This window comes from Aphelocoma coerulescens, chromosome 13, assembly GCF_041296385.1.
Source record: "Aphelocoma coerulescens isolate FSJ_1873_10779 chromosome 13, UR_Acoe_1.0, whole genome shotgun sequence".
Taxonomy (NCBI): Eukaryota; Metazoa; Chordata; class Aves; order Passeriformes; family Corvidae; genus Aphelocoma; species Aphelocoma coerulescens.
In genome coordinates, this window is record NC_091027.1 from 17,212,158 (window position 1) to 17,239,786 (window position 27,629).

The 27,629-nt window shown below is 56.2% G+C and overlaps 1 protein-coding gene across 1 annotated transcript in view; it reads left to right on the top strand.

The window, feature by feature from the left end:
- Positions 1 to 27,629, top strand: part of LOC138118390 (protocadherin gamma-B5-like) — a 105,149-nt gene that overhangs the window by 69,646 nt on the left and 7,874 nt on the right. The window contains exon 5 of the mRNA XM_069029322.1: positions 15,035 to 15,093. Coding sequence (XP_068885423.1) covers positions 15,035 to 15,093 — 59 coding nt within the window. The remainder of the gene's footprint in view (positions 1 to 15,034; positions 15,094 to 27,629) is intronic.

Here is a 27,629-nt window from a genome sequence, read left to right on the forward strand (position 1 = left end):
GCCCCAACGGTGCTGTACCCTCATCCCAACACCACCGCCCCCTACACTGATGTGGTGGCACCAGGCACTCCTGCCGGGCACATGGTCACCAAGGTGGTGGCGGTGGATGCGGATGCAGGGTACAATGCCTGGATCTCCTATACCCTGTTGCAGGCCACTGACCCCAGCCTCTTCTCGGTTGGGCTGCACAATGGGGAGATCTTCACAGCCCGCCAGCTCCGCGAGGATGAAGCTCCCGAGCACACCTTAGTCATCCTGCTGAAAGACCATGGGGAGCCTGTGCTGTCCACCAGTGCCACTATCTCCATCTCTGTGGCCGAGATGGTCAAGGAGGTGCTCACTGACCTCACTGATGTGGCGCCTGCCAATGATCCCAGGAGACATGTGACTTTCTATCTCATCCTGGCTGTGATTTTGGTGTCAGCAGCCTTCTTCATCACCATGTTGTCCGTGGGCATCTTCAAGTGCTACAAGTGGAGGCAGTCAAAGGAGCTGTACAACAGCTCCAGGAGTACCACATACAGGACACCAGGGCCCTTCCACCACATTGATGCCGTGCGGGGTGGCTTCACGCCACCCAGCTTCTACCACCAGGTCTATCTCACCACGGACTCTCGCCAGAGTGATCTTCTGTGTAAAAAGCCCTTCACTTCCAGCCCCTTAGGGAGCCGCCAGGGCACCATAAGGAATGGTGAGCCAGGGCTGTACCACCAGATTGTGGGCACCGCCAGCCGGCTCCCCACACCTGCCGAGGTAATGTAGCGCCTTCCTTGGCATGTCCCAGCGCTGGGCAGAGCCACGGTTCATTTGTGCCGTACGCGTGTGGTTGCATTTTGGGGTTGGGAGGGACATCCAGTCGTGCCATGCCCCTAAAGAGTTCAGCTACAGCTGAACAGGTGTTGTTTGGAGTCACATGAGCCATCCTGAGGGTTGATGACTTCTGCACTGTGGCGAGCAGGATCAAGTGAGTCAGTCTGTTCACGTTGGCAAACATACGTCTTTTGGATGCAGTTTTGGGTACGCCTTGCATGAGTAACCGGTGGAGGCTGAGGTCAGCTTGAAACCACTTGTTAATCCTTGGCACAAAGTTTGTTGTTAATGGTATTTCCTTCCCTTTGCAAAAGGAGAGCCAAGGGGAGCACTTGCACTGCGGGGGAACACAATCTCTGCGCGTCGTGACTTGGTGGGGGCTGGAGAGGTGGTGCTGCAGATGGGGCTGGGAGCTGGGCATCGGCGTGTCGCCTCTCACAGTGCAGCACCCAAAGCTGAAGGATGATGCTGGTTCCTCTGTTTGACAGACCGTGGTCACAGAGCAGTCCCTCCCATCTGTGCCACTCCTCACATTTGATTCCTGAATGGCTCCGGTTTTCTTTCCATGGAAGTTCTGTGATGATGTTCGCTTTGGGGGAGGGGGTGGGATTGCAGACTGCCCCAGTTGCTTGCAGGGCTCCGCTGAGTTGGACTTTGGCTCTGAGCAGGGTGGTGAGTCCTTCACTCAGATGTTGTACAAAAACCCTATTAGAAGCTGTGCCTGATTTGTAATCTGCTGTCTCTGGGTGATGTCTGATGTCCTGACGGAACAAACTGCAGGCTGGAAGGCGTTGGCGCATGGCAGCAGCTTCTGTGCTTCTCCCCCGATGGGAATTGTGCTGCTTAATTTGAAAGCTCTCAATTACAGGAATGCTTCAGTCTTCAGAGGTGAGGCCAGGTAGTGGATCCAGTGGAGGGGGGGGTGTGGATCTGGTGAATTTCCAAGGTCGTTGGTGCTGGTAATTTTTCCTTCCTGGGAGGCAGTGGGTAGGAGTGATCGGTTCCTCAGAGCAGAAGGAAGTGAGGTGCAGCGGAAGCTGTTCATGGGTGTGAGGCTGCGTGTGCCGCCTGCTCAGTGTGGCCAAATCACAGATGGAGGCAGAAACCTCTCAGAACTATTTTATGGCTTTTTTTTTTCCCCCCTGCTTGCGTCACTGCTCAGACTCAGCACTTCTGATTTGTGGCAGGTGAGAATGGCTGCAGCAGCTGCAGGAGCAAGTGTTCCTCTGCATTGTGTTCCTCTGCAGCTGAGGGCTGTGCTACGGCTGGGGACAAGGATGTCCCCTCCACCAGGTCCTCACAAGATGCTTCTGGTGGTGAGGGCAATAAATGATTTGAGAGTGGGGTGAAGGAGGGGCAGTAAGCCTGAACCCTAGCCATGACTCCCTCCTACTCCCCAGTACGGCACTGCAAAGGCACTGGCAGTGAGAAATCAGCTGGGCTGGCTCTGGGCCCTGCATTTTCAGTCTTTGTGGTGACAACAGACTGTGTCAAGCCTGCAAAGGCTTTACACCTCTTTGCTCTGCAGGACACAGCCAGCTCACAAAAGTGATGCTGTGGGGAGGGTGTTGGCCCTGTCTGTAGCAGGTGCCGTGGCCATGAGGGATCCTACCCTGCAGAATCTCCAGTGACCCCTGAGTTGTGTGGCTTGGTGCTTTTCCACAGGGTGAGCTCTGACCCTGTGGAATAAGGAGCATCTCCTTCTCCATCCTAGACACCCCACACCCTTCCTGCCTTGTCACACTGTCCCCACCCCAGGCTTTGACAGACAAGCAGCAACAGGACCCCCTTTGTAAAGCCCTTGCTCCAGGTCCTTGGTGACTGAGCCACCTCGGGACACTGAGTGGGTTCTCCCAGGCTGTGTGGGCTTTGCAGGGGGGTTCTGCTGAGGCACTGTAGCAGCAGCAAACCCATTCCTAGGGGTGCAGCACCCTGGATTGCCAGTGGAAAGGTCTGTCAGCCAGCTGTACTGTCTGGGGCCTGGACCGGGATGGGGACAGAGCACATTCCAGAGCCAAGGTTACTGTGACAGCTTCCTGCTGGTGGCACCATCAGCAGCCCTGGGGGAATGAGTATGTGCAAGCAGGAATTGGTCGCTCTCTGCTGGGAAATCCCTTGTCCAGTGTTTTTCTGCATTGTCTCTTTAAGAACGCCTTCTCCTCTCCTCCGGAGCCGGCAGTAGGTGGGACCCGGGCGGTTTTCTCACCATTCATAAGGTTCTTCCCGGTGTCTCTCCCTGACTGGCAGCAGGGTGGTCCCGCCTCACGGCTCTTAGAATAGGCAGAGAGGTGCCGCAGACCGGAGGGAGGACCCTCGACTGCAGCACCTTCACCGTCTCTGTTCTCGCCAGAGGGATGCTGTCCCTGTCACCGCCCACCGTGCCGGGCATGGGTGCCCTGAGCCTCCCTCACCTATTCCCCAGGTCCCTCTGGTGCCGAGGGGGTGGAGACGGGCAGGATCCCAGGCAGGAGCTGGGTCCCCTGCCTGCCACACCACTGCAGACCCCCACCCCCAGGGGCTGTGTGCACCCAGGGGAGGGTCAGGGCGGCCTTCAGGGCACCAAGGACAGAAGACAGAGAGGGTCTTTTTACAAGAGCACGTAGTGACAGGACAAGAGGGAATGGTTTCAAACCGACAGAGAGAAGGTTTAGATTACATAATAGGTATAAAAATTCTTGCCTTTGAGCGTGGTGTGGCACTGGCACAGGTTGCCCAGAGAAGCTGTGGCTGCCCCATGCCTGGAAGTATTCAAGGCCAGGCTGGATTGAGCTCTGAGCAACCTGGTCTAGTGGAAGGTGTCCCTGGCCACGGCAGGAGGTCAGAACAAGATGATCTATAAGGTCCCTTCCAACCCAGGCCATTCTGTGACTCTATGAATGCACAAGGCTTCTGCAGGGATGTGAATTGAACTAAAAGCCTGCAGCTTGCCAGCATCGTCTGGGACAGGGAGAGCAGGAAATTACTGTTTGCTCCCCCCTGGGGAAGCTGAGACCCCTGCTTTTGCCCTCAGGACAGCAAAGCTGTATCTGCCACAGAATATCAGTGTGTGTGTCTGCCAGGTGGGAGGCTTGGGCTTCCTTCCCAGTCTGACATCCTGACCTAGTGTTGTGATCCTGTGGTGATCTAGTGGCCTTACTGTCCGGCTCTGTGTGTTTGCAGTGATTTGGGTACTGTGAAGACTGACCCCTTCCTTGCCCCAGGGCGAGGAAGTGGCTTCCAGTCCGGTGTGCATTGGGAGCAATTGTATTTTAGCTTTGCATGACTCACTGCCTTTGCTTTTTCACCTTCAGCCTCCCACTGCCACGGGTGGGCTGGGAGGAGTGGGCATCCCTGTCTTAGTGCAAGGTCTCCTGGCTGGTGGTGGTACTGGTGGCAGCGATGCCTCACTCAGAGAGGCAATCATGGGGTGCAGGCAGCAGCCAAAGCAGTAGCTGAGGGGGAGCAGAGGGGTGAGAGAAGAGCCCCTGGCACCTCGGGGCTCTAACAAGCACCTTTTCATCGGGCATGAAAAGTCCTTTGGCCTGCGTTCATGACAGCTGCCCTTTGTCTGTGGGCATGATGTGAAGCCACCATTGTGGAGGGGGAGCACACAGGGAGGGCTTGTACCTTGCTTCCAGGCTGCCAGGACGTGCAGTTTCCCTGTGAATGCAAAGCGAGCTGTCGGAGCAAGTGAGTCAGGCTGGCAGAGGGGAGGCCAGGGGTGGCAGCCCCGCTGTTGCCGGCTCGGGCCCCTGCTTCCCGCACCTCCGGACTCACTGCTGGCCGAGAGGGGATGCAGCTCTCGGCCAATTGGGCGCTGATCTGAAGCGAGGGGGGGGAAGTCTGCTTCTCCCCCCCCCCTCCCACCTCCGCGCTGGGGCTGTGATTCAGTTCCCCTCCCCCAGCCCACCCCCTCTGCTTGGAGGCTGACAGTTGGAGCCGCAGCCTGCCGGAGCCCCGGAGCTGTTTTCTAAGCCGTGGAAGAGAGACCCAGGGATTTATTCGCAGTTCCTCAGTGCCTGCTGTGTCCTGGGCCGGATGCGCACGGACATGGAGAGTGTCAGCCTCCAGCGACCCGCCTGGAAATGGCAAGTACTGAGTTTGTTTTTGCTCTGCGGCTGGGGCTGGGTCTCTGGGCAGATCCACTACTCGGTGGTTGAGGAGTCAGAGTTGGGAACCGTGGTGGGGAACGTGGCCCGGGACCTGGGCTTGAAAGTGGAGGAGCTGCCAGGTCGCAGGCTGCGCCTGGGCTCAGAGGAGAGCTTGCGCTACTTCGCCGTGCGCCTGGACAGCGGCACGCTGGTGGTGAGCCAGCGGCTGGACCGCGAGCGTCTGTGCGGAGCAGCTGCCAGCTGCGTGCTGTCGGTGCAGGTGGTGACAGAGAACCCCCTGCAGCTCTTCCGCCTGGAAGTGGAGATCCTGGACCTGAACGACAACTCCCCGAGCTTCCCCACTGCTCACCGCACCCTGCGCATCGCCGAGTCTGCCACGGTGGCTGCGCGCTTCCCCCTGGAGAGCGCGCAGGACCCCGACGTGGGCACTAATGCTGTAAGCTCCTACCGGCTGAGCCCCAACTCCCACTTCTCCCTGGATGTCAAGCAGCAGCCGGATGGCAAACTCTTCCCGGAGCTGGTGCTGGAGCGTGCCCTGGACCGGGAAGAGCAGCCAGAAGTGCAGCTGGTGCTGACAGCTGTGGATGGGGGAAGCCCAGCTCGCTCGGGCACGGCGCAGATAACAGTCCAGGTCCTGGATGTCAATGACAACGCACCCACCTTTGACCACACCACGTACAAGGTGAAAGTCCCGGAAAACACACCTGTGGGGGCTGTGCTCCTCCGGGTCAACGCGTCTGACCCCGATGAGGGCCCCAATGGGGAGACACAGTACTCCTTTGGGGTTCACACCTCCGACTCCGTGCGGAGGCTCTTTGCCCTGGATCCCCGCACTGGCGAGGTCCGGGTGAGTGGGGCCCTGGACTTTGAGGAATCACGTTTCTATGAGATCTATGTGCGAGCCCACGACGGAGGGGTCCCAGAGATGGAGGGCAATTGTGTGCTGCAGGTGCAAGTGGAGGATGCCAATGACAACCCCCCGGAGGTGCTGCTCACCTCCCTGTTGAATCCGGTGCCAGAAGACACCCCACCAGAGACTGTCGTGGGGCTCTTCAATGTACGGGACCGAGACTCAGGGGCCAATGGGGATGTGAGCCTGGACATCTCCCCCGATGTGCCTTTTGCCATCAGGTCCCTTCAGAACCACTTCTCCCTGGTAACCCAGAAGAGCCTGGACCGAGAGTCTACCTCACAGTACGCAGTGGAGCTGATCGCTCAGGATGGTGGTTCTCCTGCCCTCACCACCACACTCACGCTGCTCCTCAATATATCTGATGTGAATGACAACCCCCCACGCTTCTCGCAGCCCTCCTACGATGCCTTTCTCCAGGAGAACAACCCGCCTGGCTCCCTGCTGTGCACCGTCTCTGCCTCAGATCCTGACGACGGGGTTAATTCCCGGCTTGTTTACTCCATAGAGAGCGGCCAAGTGCAGGATGCCCCCATCTCTTCCTTCGTCCACATCAACCCTGACAATGGCAATCTCTACGCTCAGCGCACCTTTGACTTTGAGGTGCTGCAGGTCCTGCCGGTGTCTGTGGTCGTGAGGGACTCGGGGTCCCCCCCCCTCTATGCCAATGTTACTGTCTACATCTTTGTGCTGGACCAGAACGACCATCCTCCCACCATCCTGCACCCTGCCAGTGACAGCGATGTGCCGGAACCCCAGAGGGTCCCGCTGTCTGCCCCACCGGGCTACCTGGTGGCCAAGGTGACAGCAGTGGATGCGGATGCTGGGCACAATGCCTGGCTCTCGTACCGACTCTTGCCGCAGTCCACAGACCCCTCCTTGTTCCACGTGTCGCTGTACACCGGGGAGGTGCGGACGGCGCGTGCCTTCCAGGACAGCGATATGGCAGTGCAGCAGCTCGTTGTCCAGGTGACGGACAACGGTGACCCTCCTCTCTCCACCACTGCCACCATCACTGTGGCCCTGGAGGAGGCAGCCCTGGAGGAGAGCTTCAAGCCTCAGGATTTCCTGGCTGGTGCCAAGGAGAAGCCGGACCTGACCTTCTACCTGATCATCGCGCTGGCAGCCGTTAGCACGGTGGCACTGGCCACCGTCACCCTCCTGGCCGCCCGGTGCCTCCGGCGCAAGGGCCGGGCTGCCGTCCCACCCTACTGCTGCTGCTGGCTCAGCGAGTCGCCCTCCCGGGACTTCTGCAAGCACTCCAGCCCCAAGCTCCAGCTCAGCTCCGACGGCACCCTTAAGTACATGGAGGTCACGCTACGACCCACCGACTCCCCGTCCCAGCACTACAGCACCTGCTTCTCCCCGGGCTCCGAGCGCACCGACTTCACCTTCCTGCGGCCCTGCCCAACCCCCGCCACCCTGCCGAGGGAAAGCGGCGCTTTCCTGTCCGCCGCCGGCACGCTGCGGGACCGCGGCCAGGTGAGCGGCCCGGGGCGGGGTCCGGCGGTGCCGGGCGTTCGGACGGCGCGGGGGGCGCGGAGCGGCCGCGCAGGTTCGCGGCGGCGGCGCGCGGGCCGTGATTGGCGCCGGTGTTGCTGTCCTGGGGAAGGCGCTCGGCGATTGGAGCGGCGGGGCCCAATGGAGCGGCGGCTGCGCGGCGCGCTCCCCCCGCCCCGTCGAGCCGCGTCCGCCCCAAACAATGAATGGGAGCGGCGAGCGCTGAGCGCGGCCCCCGGCGCCCAGGGCATCGCTCCCCGGCCGGCCACCCGGCAAGGATGCCGAGGGCAGGGCAGGCGCGCCGGTCCCTGGGGCTGCCGCGTGTCTTCTCCTTCTGTTTGTTCTTGCACAGCTCGTCTGCTCAGATCCGGTACAGCATCCCGGAGGAGCTCACACGGGGTGCCTTTGTGGGCAATATTGCGAAGGACCTGGGCACCGATGTGGCAAAACTGGCGGCAGCTAATCTGCAGGTACTGTCTGATTCGGACTCCCAGTATTTCTCCGTCAATGTGAACACTGGTGTTATTATGGTCAGCGAGAGGATAGACCGGGAGCAGCTCTGCGGGCAGAACCCACGCTGCTTCCTCCACTTGAAACTTGCCATCGAGAACCCAGTGGAGTTTTACCGTATTGAGGTGGAGATCTTGGATATCAATGACAACCCCCCGGAGTTCCCCAGTGATGAGGTTTCCTTGCGCATCTACGAGCTGGCGTCTCTGGGTGCCCGCTTCCCCATCCAGCCAGCCCAGGATCCTGATGTGGGCACCAACACCTTGCAGACCTATCACCTGAGTGCCAATGACAACTTCAACCTCAACGTGAAGGCCCGCACTGATGGTGGGAAGTTCCCTGAGCTGGTGCTGGAGCGGGCCCTGGACCGTGAATTCAGAGCTTTCCACTACCTGGTCCTGACTGCTGAAGATGGGGGCTCTCCCCCTCAGTCCAGCAAGATCCGCATCACTATTCAGGTTCTGGATGCCAATGACAACCACCCGGTCTTTGACAGACCATCATACGGAGCACGCTTGGTGGAGAACTCGCCACTGGGCACCCTCGTGGTGAAGTTAAATGCCACTGATGTGGACGAAGGACCCAACGGAGACATCCGCTACTCCCTCAGTAGCCACAACTCAGCTGCCTTACGCCAGATCTTTGCCATCGATGAGCAAACTGGGGAGATTCGTGTCCAGGGCAACCTGGACTTTGAGGAGGCGACAGTGTATGAGATCGAAGTGGAGGCCAAGGACATGGGGTCACCCACGATGGAGGAGCACTGCAGTGTGGTGGTGGAAATCACTGATGTCAATGACAACGCCCCCGAGGTCATTCTTACCTCCTTCTCAAGCACCCTGAGCGAGGACGCGCTGCCGGGCACAGTGGTGGCCGTGATACACGTCAGAGACAGGGACTCTGGCGAGCAGGGCAAGGTCCTGTGTCACGTGTCTCCAGATCTTCCCTTCCAGCTGCGTAAGGACTACGAGCACCAGTACTCGCTGCTCACCAGCACCCGTTTGGACCGGGAGCACGTTGCCTACTACAATGTCACCGTCTCTGCCTCGGACCTGGGCCATCCCCCACTCTCCCGCCACACCATCTTGCCAATCACCCTGATAGATGTCAATGACAACGCTCCCCAGTTTGAGCAAGCGTCCTATGAAGTGCTGGTGGCAGAAAACAACCCAGTGGGCAGCGTGCTGGTTACAGTCTCTGCTGCCGACCCTGACTCGGAGCAGAATTCCCGCCTGTCCTACTCCATCCTGCGAGCTGGTGGGACAGATCCAGGCCTGGATCCTACTCGCTACCTCTCGATACATCCCACGAATGGGCAGGTCACTGCCAAATTCCCTTTTGACTATGAGCAAACCACCTATCTCCAGTTCCATGTGGAGGTCTCTGATGGTGGCTCCCCGGCCCTGAGGAACAGAACACTGGTTCATGTTTTTGTAGTGGACCAGAACGACAATGCCCCACGGGTGCATTTCCCCAGGGCTGGGGAGGACTCTGCTACTCAGTTCCGAATTTCCCCCTCCATTGTCCCTCCTGCCCTCATCACCAAGGTGGTGGCAATAGATGCGGACTCGGGGCGCAATGCTTGGCTATCCTACCACCTCGTGGAAGCCACAGACCTGGGGCTTTTCAGCGTGTCCCTGCGTTCTGGGGAGGTCCGGATCATGCGGGCTCTGCAGGAGACGGACGCCTCTGCGCACGAACTGCTGGTGGTGGTCCGGGATGCCGGGGAGCCCCCACTCTCCACAGCCGTCACACTGGTGGTGCTGGTGGAGGAGAAGGGTCCGGAGGCCCTGCAGGGCTCCGAGGCTCGGGCTGCTGATGGTGGGGGCTTGCCCACTATTACGCTTTACCTGATTGTGTCCCTAGTGCTCATCTCCACCGTCTCGCTGGTGGGACTGGCAGCGCTGGGCATTCGGTGCCTCCGGCGGGGCTCTGCACCTGCCAGCCAGGGCTGCTGCGTGGAGAGCGTGAACACGCTTCAGCCTCCTCCCAGCCACATCTTTGGGCACTTGCATTATGAGCCTAAGCAAGGGGACACTGTGATGGGCGTGCAGGTGACAGCAACGGCACCCCCCGCCCCTCGCTACCGCTCCTGCTTTTCGCCAGTGTCGGATATCAGCGAGTTCATGTTTGTGAAACCCTCCGCGGATCCCACCCTGTGCAGCGAGGTGAGCTCGGGAGTGTGGTCTCCAGCCTGAACACAGCCCCGGTGTTCGCGGCGCTCGGCACCGATCTGACCGGCTTTGGGGAGGGGGTGTCCGCCGGTGCCCGGTGCCAGCAGCCGGGCGGGGCGGAGCGGGGTTCCCGCTGCCGGGAGTCCCCGGCGCCCTCCCGGCGCTGCGGGGGCGGAGTGGCGGCAGCGGGGGAAGGGAGGGGGGGCTACGCCGTGCGTATTTTGGGGAAGGCGGTGAGATGGAGAAGGGGAGGAGGAGGGAGAGAAAAAGGAGGAGGAGGAGGAGGAGGAGGGGGCTGTGGAGAGACGTAAAACTGTCACTCGGTCCATCCCCTCCGCTCGTTGACTTTGTGTGTCTTTGCGTATCGAGAAGCGGTTCAGCCGGCCGGGCTGCGCTCTCCCCCTCCCCCGCCTCCTCCATCCCTCCCTGTCCGGCTCCGGCGGCGGCTTCCTCCCTGCACAACCCGCTCGGACCCCCCTGGGGCGCGGGGGTTCCGGCTGCGGGGGCGGGGAGGCGGGGGGAGGCTGCGCGGAGCCGCCGCCGCTCCTCTCCGCGCTGCTCCGTTCGCACACCCGGCACGGGATGCTCGCGGGACAGAGTTTGCCATGGCAGCTCCCGCTGCTGCTCGCAGCCCTCTCCTGCCTGCCGGCTCCCAGCTGCGCCCAGCTCCACTACTCCGTGCCCGAGGATCGCGAGCCGGGCTTCTCTGTGGGCGACCTGGCCAAGGACTTAGGGGTGGAGGTGCGGAGCCTGGCTGCCCGCAACCTGCGCCTGGTGAGCGAGGGTGGGCAGCGGCACTTCCAGGTGGACCTGGCGGCAGGTGTGCTGCTCCTGGACAGCAGGCTGGACCGGGAGGCACTGTGTGGACAGAGCCCCACGTGCTCTCTGCACCTCCAACTCGTCATGGAGAATCCCCTCCAGCTCCACCGCGTTGAGGTGGACGTCCTCGACGTGAACGACAACGCGCCCCAGTTCCCCAAGCCGGAGGTGGTGCTGGAGATCACTGAGGTAGCCAACCCTGGGACTCGGCTGCCCTTGGAGGTAGCAGAAGACCCGGATATGGGCTCCAACTCCATCTCCACCTACGAGCTCAGCCCCAGCAAGCATTTTGCCCTGAGCATCAACGTGAGAGGCGATGGTGTTAAAATGCCCGAGATCGTGCTTGAAAAAGCACTGGATAGAGAGAAAGTGCCTGTTCATCATCTAACACTGACAGCCCTGGATGGAGGGAATCCTGTGAAATCTGGCACTGCCAAGGTTACCATCCATGTCCTGGATGCAAATGACAACCCTCCTGTCTGTGACCCACCCATATCCAAGGTGCTTCTGGAGGAGAATGTGCCAGTGGGCACTCTGGTCACCAAGCTGAATGTCACCGACTTGGATGAAGGTCCCAACGGGGATGTGGAATATTCTTTCAAAACTAGCAATAATGCACCTGGTAAATTCACCAAGCTGTTCTCCTTAGATGCTCGGACAGGGGAGATCAGAACCAAAGCCCCGCTGGATTATGAGGAATCCAGTGCTTACGAGATTGCGGTTCGAGCCAGGGACAAGGGATCTCCAGCCATGGAAGGCCACTGTCACCTGCGAGTGGAATTAATTGATATCAATGATAATAGCCCAGAGATTGTGCTGACCTCTGTCTCCAGCCCAGTGCAGGAGGATGCAGCCCCAGGCACTGTGATTGCCCTCATTGGCGTGAAGGACAGCGATTCTGGTGACAATGGGCAGGTCCGTCTACAGATAGCAAAAGAGCTTCCATTTAAACTAGTGTCATCTTTTAAAGAGCATTTCTCTCTGGTCACCAGTGGTCCCCTTGATCGGGAGAAGGCCAGTGGATACAACATCACGGTGAGGGCTGTGGATTCAGGGTCCCCCCCGAGGGCCACACAAAAAACCTTTTATCTCCGCATTGCTGACGTGAATGATAACGCACCGAATTTCTCCAGCCCTTTTGATACAGCTCACATTCAGGAAAACTCCCTTCCTGGAACTTCTGTCTTTTCAGTGTCAGCATCAGATCCTGATGAGGGTAGCAATGCCAAGCTGTCTTACTCCATCCTGGACAACGGGATGCAGGACGTACCCATCTCAACCTACTTCCGAATAGACCAGGACAATGGCACCATCTACACCGTGCGAGCTCTGGATTACGAGCAGGACAAGGTGTTCCAGGTGCCCGTGGAGGTGAAGGATGCTGGCTCTCCTGCTCTGAGTAGCACTGCTGTGGTCCATGTGTTTGTCCTGGACGAGAATGACAATGCTCCTAACATTGTCTACCCGTCTGTCCCCAAGGGCTCTGCCTTCCACCAAGCCATCCCGGCCTTGGCAGAGCCTGGCTATCTGGTAACCAAAATTGTAGCAGTTGATGCTGACAGTGGCCATAATGCCTGGCTGTCCTACCAGCTGCAGGAGTCTGCTGAGGCTTTGCCTTTCCAAGTGGAACGCCGCTCTGGAGAGATAAGGGTTGCACAGGCTCTCAGGGAGTCAGAAGATTCCCACAGGCTGGTGGTCGAAGTGAGGGACAATGGCACCCCGTCCCTCTCGGCCTCTGTGGTAATAGTCATTTCTCCAGAGGAAAACAGCGTGCAGGACTTCTCCAAGTCCTTGGACCTCCCCCAGTCTTCTCCCGAGGATACCAACCTAACGCTTTACCTCATCATCTCCTTGGTGTCCATCTCCCTCGTGTCCTGCGTGATGTTTGGGCTGGTGGCTGCCCGGTGTCTCAAAGCTGGCAGTGCCAGCTGGACCTTTGCGGGTTGCTGCCGAGGGGCTGGCCGCAAGCCCGCCTCCCATTTCCGAGGGCAGATGAAGCCAGATGGCTTCATCAAGTACCTGGACGTGGGAGGAGCGGGCTTGACCTCCCAGGCACAGAATTACACCTCTTGTTTCTCGCCCATGTCTGACCAGAGCGATTTCCTCTTTGTAAAGCCCTTCAGCCATTCTAGCACTGCGGAGACCGTGGCTGCCTATGAGCAGGTGACCAGCACCTTAGCGAGTCCCTGCGATGGGGTAAGAGATGGCTGTTTCTCACTGTCCTCTCTGCTAAGTGCAACAGTTTGTCATATCCAGGCCAGTTGGCTGTTCCCTGTCTGTCCTTCCTCCTAAGATGGTGGCCTCAGGGAACATGTGTCACTGTCACCTCCTGGCAGGTGGCAGGTGAAAGTTTTGGCTCGGCTTGGTGGAGGTGGGGGAAGGGGCTGAGCAGCACTATAGGATCAAAGACTCTGTGTTTGTAGCAGTGGAGTGTTTCCCCTTGGCCCCGCTCGTACTTGTTTCTTTTTAAAGTGATTCTTAGCGTGGTTGGGAACAGATTGTTTGGGGGTTTAACTTCTTGGTTCTGTTTAACCCCTTTTTTCCTCCGTGGCGTATGAACTGTGGTGCGGGGGAGGTTATCTGGAAGGAAAGTCTGCCTGTGTTTCTTTTGCTCAGTTTTAGAGGTGCACTGTAGAAATCTCTCATTTCTTAAGCTCCAGGTGTTATTCATTACTGACTGTGCCTCGGCAAGGGATCATTTTCCAGCTTGAGCAAGGAGCTGAATTCAGTATTGAGCACTAAAATACTGAAATGTCAGCAGTGGCATTATTCACAAAGATCCTGGTGACCTTACGTGCCCTTGGGCTTGCAGAGGCTGAGGAGCAGCAAGCTTTGAAAACTTGAGCTGTTTGTACTCAGCTGCCTAAGTATAGATGTAGGTGACTGTGTTTAGCTGGAGCTTTTATAACTTTGGGCTATAAAAAGTAAAGCAATTTAGTGTCACAAATGCCTGCCCTAAATTTGAAAATGGTAATTACAACAGGAATTCAGAATATGGAAGGGCTATTCAAAATATTGGGAAGGGCTTATCTAGTGCAGTATTGTGTGTCAGCCTGTGCAAAAATGCGTATCTGAAATCTGGAGGGCAAGTCTTTAAACAGCTTCATTTGCATGCAGCATGGGGACCAGTGGGGCATCTATTTTAGGGGAGTAATTTATTCTAATATCTTCTTTCATGAGTATCATCAAAGCTGCAGAGAAATTAGTGAGAGCACATCTACTAAATAAGAATCTAGGTCAGCTCTACTCGTCTTCACTTTTCCTTAGTACTTGCATGTACAAGCAGAACAATCCTATAAAACTGGTGTTCCACTATGTATGGACTGTGAGCTGCTCATTCCTAAAATAGCTGAGGGAAGTGTTGTCCTTTCCAGGTAGTATGTCATCACCCTGCAGTTAATTAAGATGATTATGATTTTCGGAAGAGTGCGTTTTCCTGACAGAAACAGTTTGTGCTATTTAGTGCTTCCCACAAAGGCGTGATTCAAACAGGAAAATACAAGCTTACTCCATGTCCTTCCTTATTTACAAAATGTTCATTGTCTGGTGGTAAAATAACACGGGCAGAGAGCGATACGGGGGCTTCTTAATGAGGTTACAAAGTGTGCTGCTGTGTCTGAAGGTTATTGTGTCTCCTAAACAAATAATGCTTTTTCCTCTTGCTGTCGGAAGTTTATTCTGCTGTCTGTGGACAGAAATATTGTAGTGCTGCAAGGCCACAGCATCTAGGAAAAGTCATTCACACCCAATGCCTGAAAACAAGACCTCAGGCAGGCCTTTTTAAGGACAGCAGAAGGAGAGATTAGGAAGGTCTGTTACCATTTTACCTTAGAGTATTAAAAGCATCTTTCTCAGTATCAATTAACTCTGCCACCCCCTCACACCCCCCTTCCTCCTCCAAGCTCATTATTGTGGTACCACTGCTCCTGCTGGATTCATGCCCTTATCAGTTTATTTCATGCTTCATTTCTTTCACAGCCTGGTTTCCTGAGCTGCTTTGGAAGATTATTCTCTGAACAGTTTTTGTCATGCTTTTTGGTGTTCATGCTGCTTCAGAAATACTCCAGAAAGGGGGAGGGGGAGCTTTCTCTTTGTTCTAATTGATTTGCTTCACTTGGACAGAACATGCTGATACTCCAGACTGAAATAATCCAGGATCAATTCGCTTTCATTTCCAAAGGCAAGAACGGAAGTATTAAAACTCTTCTTTTTCTTTGCAGCAAGCTCAGCCTAACACAGATTGGCGCTTCTCTCAGACCCAGAGACCTGGAACAAGTGGGTAAGTGGCTCTTTCTTCATTTATCTGTGGGATGAAGGTTTCTTTTCTTTGTGTGCCACTTTCAGTGCTGGGAAGTCCATGAGTGGCAGCTCTGAGGACGGGTGTCGATGGAGTCAGAAATAGGGCTGCTCCTGTGGCAGCTGGGTTTGCTGGGGGTGTGACAGCTGCTCTTGGCACTGGTGTGTCTGGCTTTGGTGTCTGCACCTCAGGAACTGGAAGGAACTCCAGGTGAAGGTGTGAGATGGTCAAAGGACTGGACAATGGGTTTCACAGAGAAAGGCTTCTTTGCTGAAGCAGATTTTGGGCATTTGAGTAAATTCCTTCCTGAGTCAAAAATCTTAATTCTGCTCCCTTCGTGGAGGCCACTGGAAATCACTCCCTTTGCCAGTGGTGGAACCTTGAGCTCTGTGCTGCTGAGGTGTGTTCACAGAACCACAGAATGGCTCAGGAGGGAGGGGACCACAGAGCTTCACCTGGTTCCACCTCCCTACTCAGCAGGGTCATCCCAGAGCACACAGCACAGGATTGTGTCCAGACAGTTCTGGGATATCCCCAGTGAGGGAGGTTCCACCACCTCTCCGTGAGGTGTGTGTGAGGTCAGAAAAGAAGCCCCAGCAGCAGAGCAGGGACCTCCCAAGCGAGTACCCTGCTCTTGACTGGCGCTCTCTTGCCTCTGGCCCACCAAGGTTTGCTTGTCTTGGTCCACACTGAGAGACCACTGACAACAAAATCTTGTTCTTTGCCTCTCACATCTTCCCTCGTGGCTCATGAGCAGGAACAGGGATCCCCTTCAGGGGGTGAACTCCCTTGAAAGAAAGAACTGAATTCTACCTTTCTCTGTGAATACCCCAACCAGAGGTTTTGTGTGTGCTGAGACTGGCTCCAGGGTATTTATATGTGAAAAGACCATAGCTTTTGGGGAATACCTGAGGATTACACTCTTGGAGCAATCAGGAGTAAATTTGGGTGATGTGCTTCCTCATCTGGCTGGGTCAGGCTCTGTGCTCTGTCCTTCCTGGTGCCTACTGTGGAGGTTAAAATGGTGACATGGGAGTACTGGGTGCTGGATTTTGGTGTCAGAGCTTGCAGTTAAACATCTGCAGCAGCTGCTTGTGCCTGACTCTTTCCCTGGGTCTGGCTCTGTAATTCATCTTATCAGAAAATTAAGAGATTGCTAGAGCCAACTTGTTGAAGTGATTAAACTTTGCTATGAGGCTCTTCCAGCTGATAAAGCTAAAATGGAGTGAGGGTTTGATGTAATTAGATAAAAGTGTTCATAGTAGAAGCTGCCCTTGGACTTTAAAACAAAGCTTTAGCTGGAATAGTTTTCTCAGAGGTTTGTTGAATTCCCCATCACTGACAACGTTTTAATCAAGGAACATCTTCCTAAGCATTTCCGCTCCAGTTCCAATGACAATTAACAAGGCCCTGTTAATGCAGAAGTGCACCACAGCTGCTGTAATTGTTTTGCTGGGAGAAGGCAGTAAATGAGCGCCATCAGAGCAAGCTCTGCTGCTGCCTCTTGTAGCATCATGCTGGGGCTCTTCAAGGCACAGAGCTGATGCAGTCCAGGCCCCCTTAGCTCAGTGACAGGGACTTTTCTCAGGTCATGGGACCGTGACACTCAGCCCAGCTCCCAGCCTCTGCCTGGATCTCTTCACAAGCTCCATCCCCTTCCCAGTGCCTAGGAGACAGCAGCAACTCATGGCGTGGGAAGAGAGAGGGCAAGAGGAAAGGCAGGCTCAGGCTGTTTGTGGGGAGCTGAAGTGGTGTGACATGATAGTTCTGGGGCATGGGCCACGGTGTCACTGCTGAGGAGCTGTGACCTGGGTGCCCGGGACAGTCCCTGGAACAGCTGCTCTTGAATCTCAGAATGGTTTGGGTTGGAAGGGACCTTAAAGCTCAGCTTTTTCCACCCCCTGCCATGGACAGGGTCACCTTCCCCTGGATCAGGTCACTCAGAGCCCCATGTCAGTGCCTGTTGTGACAGGGGTCCCACAGCATGGGCTGAACCCTGGCTTTGGAAAGAGACTTTGTCCAAGCACAGGCTGCTGCTGAAATAACTGAAAAGCTCAGTGGATTTTAATTCCTGCTGGCTTTCCCCACTTGCCTGTGTCCACATTTGCAACAAAACGGCTCTTGAAGATTTTTTCCCCCTCTGTTTCTTTCATGCTGTTTGAAGTTAAATGAAGGGGGATGTTCTTATTCCAGACCTGTGTGACAGTATTAAAGGATGGAAATAGAAAATGCTCTCATGTGTTCAGTGCCCAGCCCTGGCATCTCCCTGGTGATCAAGCAGGCAGATCCTGGAAAGCAGCCCACTCCCCATTGTGCTGTTCCCGTGCTATTCCCGGCGTTTTGATGCCTGGTGTGTGAATTCCCAGGTCCTGCTTGGTAGTACAGGTATTAAAGAGGGGGCAAGTGCAGCTGCCTGAGCCCAGCTCTCTGTTCTCCCTGTGATGCTAAACCCGGTACAGATGTGGCTCGTGCTGACAGGTGAAGCTCTGTAGCAGCACGAGCTCTCTGAACTGCAGGGCTCTGCTTGGTGCTTGGGGAGCACAGCCACCTTGGAGCTGAGAAGCAAAAAACAGGATGTGCTCTTAACTTGATTTGACCCAAATTTAATAACAATAAAGATGCATCAGCTTAGGCCAGGGGTTTGGATGGAGCCTGGCACTGACCCTAAGCCAGAAACAAGCTCAAACCCGTGTTGGGGTTTCTCCCTTGCTGTCTCCATGGGAGCTGGGGAAGAAACAATCCTGTATTTTCTCTGCATAGCCCTGCCCATCACAACAAATCCCACATGTCTCTGGGCACCTGGGACCAGGCAGAACAGGGGAAGCTCAGTGAGGCAGGGACAAGCTCTTGATCTCGTACATCGCTGCTGCTCTGGGACAACAAAGGGAATCTGCTCTTTGTTCTGAAACACGGGAGAGCTCTGGTGCACATGCTCAGGAGATAAGAGCTCAGACAATATGCTCTGAAAATGTGGTAGCGAGGCAGACCTGAGCAAAACAATTCACAATTAATCTTGTTTGGGAGAAATAGGAGGATAGGATGATTAATTTAATGATGTTTGTGTTTTGTTTTTCTTAAAAAAACGAACACTGTCGCTGTCGCTGGGCAAATGTAAATGAATCCAGAGTGATTCCGAGCAGCAGATGCCATTCCCAGACAAATCAGATCAGTGGCTCTAGCGGAGATTACAGTGATGAATTGGCCCAAGTGGAGTAAATGAATGGTCCAGCAGCACTGCAGGATATCCCTGTGGGATCATCAGTGTGGGGTTTCCCTGTGGGAGGAGGCTGGTGGTGTATGGGAGGAGAATGCAGGGACTGCGGCTGCTGCAAAGGACCCATCTTGTTGTTTTGGTTGGTTTTCATTGTTGTCCCCTGCATGTTCATGGTGCTGCCTGACCCTGGCTGCTCTTTGTTTTGGTGTCTGTGTGATGACTTGTTCAGGAAAACACCGGGCTGAAGTCAGGATTTCCTTCCTGGAGGATGGGGAGGGCTCTGTGCTGCTCACAGGTGGGCGTGGGAGGGTGACACAGGCCAGGCTGGGAAGAGCCAGTATGTCCTGGGCATCTCGTGGCAGGAGTGAGGACAATTTTGGGCTGTGTGGACAGGTTGGGAGGAGATCCCGGGCAGGAGACACCCCAGAGACAGCAGCAGGGGACTCACAAGGAGGTGGGAAGCAGTGTGAGAATCCATAGCAACTCCAGGGGAGGGAGGAGCAAAGCGTGTAGAGAAGAGGCAGAGTTGCCATTTCGCACCCCCCTTCCATTGGTTTTCTCCAATCCTGAATCCCCCTTTGTTAATGCTTCCCAAAGCTGTTGCTAGCCAGGCTTCCCCTCCCAGGCTGAGCACAGCCAATAGTGATGTTCACTTCCCTTCACTTGTTTATCAAACAGCACCCCAGCTGCCCTGTCTGACCCCAGCCATCATCCCCCCACCCACAGCATGAGGGGCTTGGGGCTGGCAGCGGAGATGCTGCAGCAGGAGAGAGCCAGGAAGGAAAAGAGGGTTGGTTTTTTTTTTCATTCTTTGTTTTGTTTTCACGCAAGAACTCCAAGAGTTGGGCTTGCAGGGCTGTCAACAGGCTGCCTGTGCGTGCTGGGGGCTGGGGAGAGGAATAAAGAGTAGTCCTTTGAGCTCTCAGGGGTGTTCTCGTGGCTCAAAGCATGCAGGTACTGCCAAGGGGGGGGTTGTGGTGTGTTTTTGGGGTGCACGACAGTGTACCAGGACACTGACCCCATATGTGTGTCTGAGGAGAACATCCCAGAGCAGCTGGGGCCAGAGGAGCGGAGAGAGGGAAACACGGACATTCCTGGGCTTACACAGCACGGGGGTGGATGCCCAGCAGGAGGACAACTGGCCACAGCTGCGGGCTTTGCCCACATCCTTCCTAAAAATAAACACTTGCAGCCCCGGGGGCCACAGGGGTGTCTGTGGGCGTTGGAAAGGCGCAGGAATTTACGCTGCGAGTTCGTGTGGGGCTGTAGTGGATCCAGGAGCAAGCGCTCCAAAGCGCAGGGCACCGGTGGGGCTGTGCAGATAAACACTGATGGATTTGCCTTCTGCTCATTCATGGCAAACGTGGGAATGGGCACGTGCCAGGCAGGGCTGCTGGACAGGCTGCTCACTGACAGGAGCAAAAGGAGCAGCAGAGGGAAGTGCCGCTGTGGGAAGTTTAGGAAATCATTACAATCCTCACGTTGCCCTCCCAAGTGCACCCCGGGGTTAAGGCAGCAGTGGCATTTGCTGTGCCAGGTGCGGTTGCACACGTTTGGCAGGTGAATGATAAAGTTGTAACAGTCTCTGGCCTAAAATTCCTGCTTCTTCTGGCTGGGTTGTGTTTGTTTGCCTGTTCAGTACTGAGTAGGTAGTGGTTCCTCCACAACTCCTGCAGCGTGGGGAGTGTGGAGCTGCTCTCAGCTGCCGCCCCAAGGCCTGGGGAAGGTGTGAGTGGAGCCCTGCAGCCTGAAAAAGCCACGGCAGCCTCTGGAAATCTATTTGAGGTCATGGCTTTGAAGGAACAGCCATAATCTAAGTGACGGTGTTCTCCTAAGACTGAGAGCTGCTGTGCTTTAATGTGGGCTGTGAATCTCTGAGTGCAGAAGCAGCTCTGCTCTGAAGGGGTTTTCCCCCTGCCAAATCCTCTGGGGCTGTACAGCTCAAATCACCAACTTCTGCCAGGTCCTGGGGAGCCTGGGAGAGAAGTTGCCTTTTTGTTGAGTATTTGGGGTGGTTGTTCATGAGCAGTGATGAAGCCCACACGAGTCCCCAGCCTGTTTGTGTGGCTTTTGGTCAGCAAACACCTTGGAGGGAACCACAGAAGCCCAGGAAAGGCCAGACTGTTTTATCTGTCGGGTTTGACCCAGTGGGTTGTGAAACTGAAAAGATTGAAGACAGCTCAGAGCCTCATGGCTTGGAGGGGCTGGAGCATGTCCAGGGCAGGGAACGGAGCTGGGAAGGGGCTGGAGAGCCCCAGGAATGGCTGAGGGAGCTGGGAAAGGGGCTCAGCCTGGAGCAAAGGAGGCTCAGAGGGGACCTTGTGGCTCTGCACAAGTCCCTGACAGGAGGGGGCAGCCAGGGGGGTCTGGCTCTGCAGGGAACAGGGACAGAAAGAGGAAAAGGCTTCAAGTTGTGCCAGGGGAAGTTTAGATTGGATATTAGGGAAAATTTCTTCACTGGAAGGGTGGTCAGGTGTTGGAACAGACTGCCAGGGCAGTGGTGGAGTCTCTATCCCCGAAGGGATTTAAAAGTTGTGCAGATGTGGCACGTGGGGCGTGGGTTAGTGCTGGAGTTGTCCGTGCTGGGTTAATGGTTGGATTCAATGACCTCAAAGGACTTCTCCAATCAAACAATTCTGTGATTTTATTACTGGGATTTCCAATCAAAGCCTGCAGAGAAAACATTGCTTTAAAAGGACTGTGAGGCTGCCCAGAGTCTGGCTTTGCTCTGAGCATGGGCTGCAGCCTTGTGGTGCAGTTTTGGAGTGGATTTGGGGTGCTGGGACAGGCAGGAGCTGTTTGGATGCTGGGAGCAGGACTTGTCCCTGGATAACTGCTCTCCCTTCCCCTCCTCCTGCAGAGCTGATCTGATCTTGGGATTGGAAGCTGAAGGTTCAATAGAGATGTGTCCTGGTCCCACCCCACCTCTCCTTCCATAGTCAGGAGACCGCAGAGCTGGTCCCCTGTGCCACCTGTGAGCCCTCCTGCTGGCAGGCTCCACCCTTTTGTCTATTAACACCCCAAATATCAGCAGATTCAGTATTTGGGCTTCTTTCTACATCACATAGCCCTTTTTAACAGAGTATTTCCTTCCCTTATGGACCATTCTGGGCCAATAATCCCTTTATCTGCATTCGTCATGGCCCTTGAAGTCTGAACCCTCCAGATCCTGCCAAGTGGGACAAAAGCCAAAAAGTCTTTTGTGGAGAAGGGGAAATACCCCAGCGATGGGATGTGTTTCTCATTGTGGACAGCCCCCAGAATGAATGTCAGGAGTTTCATCACCAGTTTTATGTACGGAAATGCTATTTTAGGTAATTTAACAGGTGCTACGTGCATTAGTTTAATTTTTCTCTCTCCATCTGCTTCCTGCGCAGCTGAGCACGCGCCGTGGCCGGCTGCGGAGATGGATCTGAAAAACAGGCACAGCAACCTTTCCAAAGAATTTCTCAAAATATCCTTCCTGGCATGTCTGGGACACAGGTGGTGGCAGGATAGCCCGGGGGAAATAATTCCTGCTCTCGGCTCTGTCTCCTTCAGGAGGGTTAGAAGAGTTCCAGGGAGAAGGGACACTGCCCTGGCCCCACTTTTAGAGACTTTGTGGGCTTTTGTTCTGCCTTCATCCAGCAGAGCAGCATCCCAGCAGCTCCGCGGGATGGAAGTAAAAGCTCTCCGGTGCTTTGGGAGGCTGGAAATCTTCCCCCCACTCACACTTCCTTGCTCACATTTTCAATTCCATCTTTGCAAAGTCATGATCTTAAAGCTGGGCTTCATCCAGGCTCCCTCCAGGCCTTGTAATTGAGTTACAGAAGTGGCCGGGAATGTGCGGAGCCGAGGGAACGTGGGGGAAGGGCTGGCAGCATCCTCTGTCAGGGAAGGCAGAAGGACAGGAAATTGTGGCAATTTTGGAGCTGGTCCCGCTTTTTCGGAGGCTGGGGGAGGGCGGTGGGCTGCGGGACGTGGTCGTGGGAAGTGGGACAGAGGGATGCTCGCCCCGGGCTGTGTCCCCAGACGCGGGGCCGTGTCCCCGCACGCCTCGAGCACAGCGGAGGCTCAGCACCGGCGGGCACGGATCTGCTCCCTCTCACTTGTCACTTTGCCAGCCTGGGAATGTTCAGGCTGAGATTTTACTGCTGCTGCTGCCTCCGGCTGGAGCCGTGTGTGGGAGGCAGCGGGGGGGATGGGGAGGAAGCTGGGAGGGAGGAAAGAGCAGCGCAGCGGGGCTTAGGCAGGGCGGCAGCCTGCGGCGAGCAGGGCCTGCTCGGGAAGGGGGCTGGAGGAATGGGCTTGAAGATACCCCTGGCTCTGGGAGCTGGGTGGGGAGGGGAGAGCAGGACGCTGTCCCAGGGAAAGTGGGAGCAGCATCCGGGGCTGGGGTGTAAATGGGAGTGAAAGGAGAAGAGGCCGGGAGAAGGAAATCCCAGTCACATCCCCTTGCCCGGAGTGGGAGAACCTGGGAGCAGTGGGGACCACGGGCTGGGAGAGGTCCTGGCTGGGAGAGGGCACTGCCATAGGAGCCAGAAAGGCCCAAATAAGAGAGGAGAGAGGATGCTGAGGATACCCCGGGAAAATCCCCAGCCCAAGCACTGCCCACAGCCCTGCCAGGTGCCTCAAGGTGCCGAGGTCTCGTCCTCGGGGCACTGAGCTGCCCTCTCCATGCCCCGGGGCTCTGACAGCACTGCTCTGGCACGAATAAACTTTCCCAGTTTGTTGTGGCGCTGCTGTGACTCGTGTTTCCAGCTGCAGAGCAAGGAAAACAATTTTTCAGGAATCCATCGGGCAGTTGTGCAAATAAATGTTTGCGAGGCCTTTGGCTGCCATAGTGACGAGCTCCATGGCAACCCCGCAAGGAAATGAATAATTCTGTGCTCGAAGTGGAATAATTTCGTGCTGGAAGTGGAAGATAAAAAGGGACCTGATGGCTGAGGGTGCTGCAAAATAGCTGATGAGCAAAGCACCCGAGTGCCCCCCTGGTGTGGGTGCTCTCGGTAATGGGGCGGTGTTGGGATGCAGATGGATGCAGTGCAGGGCTGCCAGAAAAGCCCTTTGTCTGGTTGTTCCATGAATTCCATGTAGCCAGGTTCACTGAAGGCATCTCCAGGTCGTGCAGGGGCTGTTCCTGCCTCTCCTGCCCCAGCCCCTGTCCTGTGCTCCGTGTCCACCACGCCCTGAGCCCCTTAAGGCCCTGCACCCCTGGGTTTGTCTCAAATGTGGCTTTGATTCCTTCTCTCCAGTTCTAGCTACGCTGGAAGCGTTCCTGAAAATGAAAGCCAGCTCTTTTCTGAGCTTTGAAGTGTAGAGTAGAACTGAACAGAGAGAAAAAAACCCCCCTGTCCTATGGGGGATGGGTTTTTAGAAAAACACCCTATTGAATCAACAGCATTTGTATTAAAACCAGCAAGTCCTTGGAGTATTTCCATAGGAATCAGCCCTCCCATTCCGGGCAGGCTCCCTGCAGCAGCATCCAAGGCTGTGCACGAGTGGGGAGCAGTGGCAAGGGGGGGTTCTGGGTGTGCCCACCCCGGGCAGGGGGAGCAGGGCAGGGAAGGCTGCTCATTGTTGAGTCAGTGATTCACAGCTGTGACTCACAGCCCCATCCTATAGCCGTGGAAAGCAGCCAGGTCTGGCCATCAGCTGCGAGAAGTTATTTTTGGATGTTTTTAGATTACAGCCCTTGGGTTTTTTTCTGTGCCTCTGAATTCTGGATGATTGCGCTGCAAGTAATTGAGACACTCGAATTTCCTGCTTAGAGAAGTGAGTTCAATACCTTTTTTTTTTTTTTTTTTTTTTTTTGCAGTGCTAAGGCATTTCTAAAATAGCTTTTCTCCGTGGCATTGTGAGGAGCAGGCACACAGCTTTGGGGCTCTTTGTGCAAAATTCGGGAGCACTGGGCGCAGTAAGGTTACAGAAAAGGACGTGGGGGTGTCAGGTTGAACGTGAATCACCGGTGCACCCTTGCTGTGATGGAGGCTGACTGGTTTTACTGGTAAGGTTGTAGCCAGCTGGACAAGAGGTTGCCCTCAATTCCCCTGTGGCAGATCCACACCTGGAGCACTGTGCCCGATTTTGGGCTCCTCACTGCTACAGAAGCAGGGCCATATGGGAGCCACCAAAATGATCCAAGCCCAAGGCAGGGTGGGAGAGGCTGAGAGAGCTCCTTTGGTGTGGAAGTGGGAGACCGAGGAGCACTGGATGAGCTTTAAGGACCCTTCCAGCCTAAGCCATTGTAGGATTCTACGATTCAAGCCCCTCTCCAGTCTGATTTTGTGATCCCACAGGGCATTTAGGGGATGTCGGGCTTTGGGTGTCCCGCCGACAGTGGGGCACAGCCGTAATGCAGGGGCTGGTGAGGCTCAGCACAGCAGTTCGTGTGTTCATGCCCTCACTAAGACTACAAGGAAGGAAAAGGGTCTGAAGTGCTGCCCATCCTGAGCTGGCTGGTGGTGCACAGTCCCCCTTTCCCTGGGACACACAGCTCTAAACCAAGAGCTCAAAGCAACCTGAGCAAGACCCACGTTTCTCTGCCGTGCACTGGGAGGGTTGGGCTCTGCCACTCAGACCCTTCCCAGGCTGCTGGGACTACCCAGACCCTTCATCCCTCCCTTCCCAGCCCATTCCCAGCCACGTCTGGTGCCCAGTGGTGCCAGCTCTCCTGTCTGTGCCTTCATGCAGCCTTGGGGCCAAGGGCTGTTGGGATGGGGGGGCGAGGACCACCTGGGGAGGGAGCTTAGTGGGGTCAGGAGTCCTGGTGCAGGTGAATTTCCTGAGCACAGGGTGAGCCTTTCCTTCCCTGCATTCCCACTGTGATAGGGCACGGAGGCTTTGGCCGGAGGCAGGAGGAGCTTCTGTGCAGGGATGGCTGAAGGAGGGGTGGGAGAGGAGGGAAGAACCTTTTGGGAGGTGGAAAACGTGATGCTGGCACTGCCACACCAAAGAGGGAGTTGAACCTGAGCCTCTGATTTCAAAACAGAGTTCAAACCACCGGGATATTACAGTTTAAAAATCCACCCCAAATGTATTTTTTGTGCCTTCCCTTCCCCCATCTCTGGGTACCACCACGTTAGGGCAGCTCCCAGGGCCAGGATCAGCAGCTGGGAGGTTCAGGGATGTTTCTGAGCAGCTTTCCTGAAGCCCTGAAAAACCCGGGCACCTCATCTTCCAACTGGGGGGGTGGGCAGGAGCTGCTGGGGTTAACGGGTGGCTGAACGGGCTGTGGTTTGCAATGGAGTTTAGGTTCCTAAGTCCTTTATTGGATCTAGCCCGGGGCTCTATTCCCAGCCCTGTTTGTGACATTAACAGGTCACTGCAGCCCCAGGGCTGTCCCCACCTTGTCCTCGCTGCCCGCACGGCACCGAGCGCGGGGCTGGGGACCCGCGGCTGAGGAGTCTCGGCACAGCCATCACGCAGGAATCAGTTTGGGAGGCGAGGAATCAGTTTGGGAGGCGAGCAGGAATCAGTTTGGGAGGCGAGCACGCCTCATTTCTGGCCTTTTTGAAACTGTGCTGCCACCCACGGCGCGCAGGAGGGCTAAAAATAGTGGCCAGGATGCCCTGGGGTGCGGCAGACAGCAGGTATTTCAGGATGCAGGGTCGTGCCGGGGCAGCTTCTGCTCCATTAGTGGTTATTTGCATCCTCTAAAGATTAACTGGTGTGAGAGCAGCGCCCTGTGCCCGGCTGGGGATGGATCAGGCATGGGATACAGAAGGGGAGGGCGGTCCTGTGGTCCTGGCACAGGTCCTGCACATCTTTGGACAAGTTGTTTAAGACCAGATTTTCTGCAGAGCACCTGGGAGTGACCCTACAGCATCCTCAGGGTCAGGTGTCGTGTTTCAAAGGGAGTTTGAACATACATTCAGAATTCCAGAATGGTTTGGATTGGGAAGGACCTCACAGACCATCCCATTCCACCCCCTGCAGTAGGCAGGGACACCTCCCACTGTCCCAGGCTGCTCCAAAACCATCCAGCCTGGCCTCGGGCACTGCCAGGGATCCAGGGGCAGCCACAGCTGCTCTGGGCACCCTGTGCCAGGGCCTGCCAGGAAGGATTTCGCAGGGATGGTGAAAGCTCCTGTGCATTCAAGGCTTCTCTCCTTGCAGAGCTTTGGTGCAGCTGGGGCAGGACCTTCCCAGCTGCGAGGTCACTGTGGCAGATCCGATCTTCAAGAACCTTTCTGTGGCTCCATCCCGGTTCTGAAATGTCCATATTGAGCCTGTTCTGTGTGTGAGGGCGCAGGTGGAGGGGGCACCTGGGCAGGGGGATGCTCGGCAGGGTGTGAGGAGCCCATCTGCTGCCCAGCACGTGGCACTGAGCTGGCACCGGCCGTGCCTGCGCTGGCATTTGCAGCGTGCGGGGTGCTGAGTGCTCAGGCACGGAGCTGCCAGCGGGACACCCTGGAGCTGGGGGTGTCGGCTGCTTGAGCACGGCTGAGCAGGAATTCAGGGGCTGAGCAGGAATTCAGGGGCTGAGAAGGAATCTGGTGTCTGAACAGGATGCTGGGATCTCAGCACAGCTTCGGGGTCTGAGCAGGGCGTTGGGATCTGAGCAGGAATTCAGGGTTTGAACAGGGCATCAGGGGCTGAGCAGGGTGTCGAAGTCTGAGCAGGAATTCGGGGTCTGAGCAGGGTCTGGCAGCTCCTGGGAATAAGGGCTGGGAGCACAGTGGTGGAGGAGGCCACCTCCTGCCTTGCAGCCTGGTGCTTTGAACACTTTCCTGGGAAATGGGGTGAGGTCTCTTCACGGGAAGGTCTTTCCAACTCCCATCCTCCCCCGTCTCACTTCAGGAGAGCTCCCAGCTGCAAGAGCAGGGCAGCCCTCATCCCACGGGAGCCAGCACACAGCCAAGGGGTGAATCCTGGCATCCCAGTGGATGGAAAGGGCTGTGGGTGGTCAGAGCACTGAGCTGGGAGAGGAGAGAGCGGTGATCTGAGTGGTGCGGTCATTTAGGGACAGAGCAGAGGGGACCCCAGGAAGCTGGTGAGATGTTTAGGAAGTGGGGAGGCTCTGGAGGGGCTCTGGGAGCACAGCCCTGAGCAGTGAGCGGTGGCTGAGCACAGCTGACACCTGGCAGACATGAAAGCAGGGCTTGTTAGCCTGCACAGAGTGCTGATTGTAGCCTCGGCCACAAAACCTCCTCAGCCAAAGTCTGTCTGCATCCCCCGAGTTCTCCCAGGCGGATCTGTGGTGCTCAGCACCCCCAACAGCCAAGGGAAACCAAGGCAGATGCCCAGATGCTCCCTGCTCTCCTCTCCCTGGTGCTCCAGCCTCCCCAGGACTGATCTGGGGCTCTTTTCAGAGCAAGTTCTG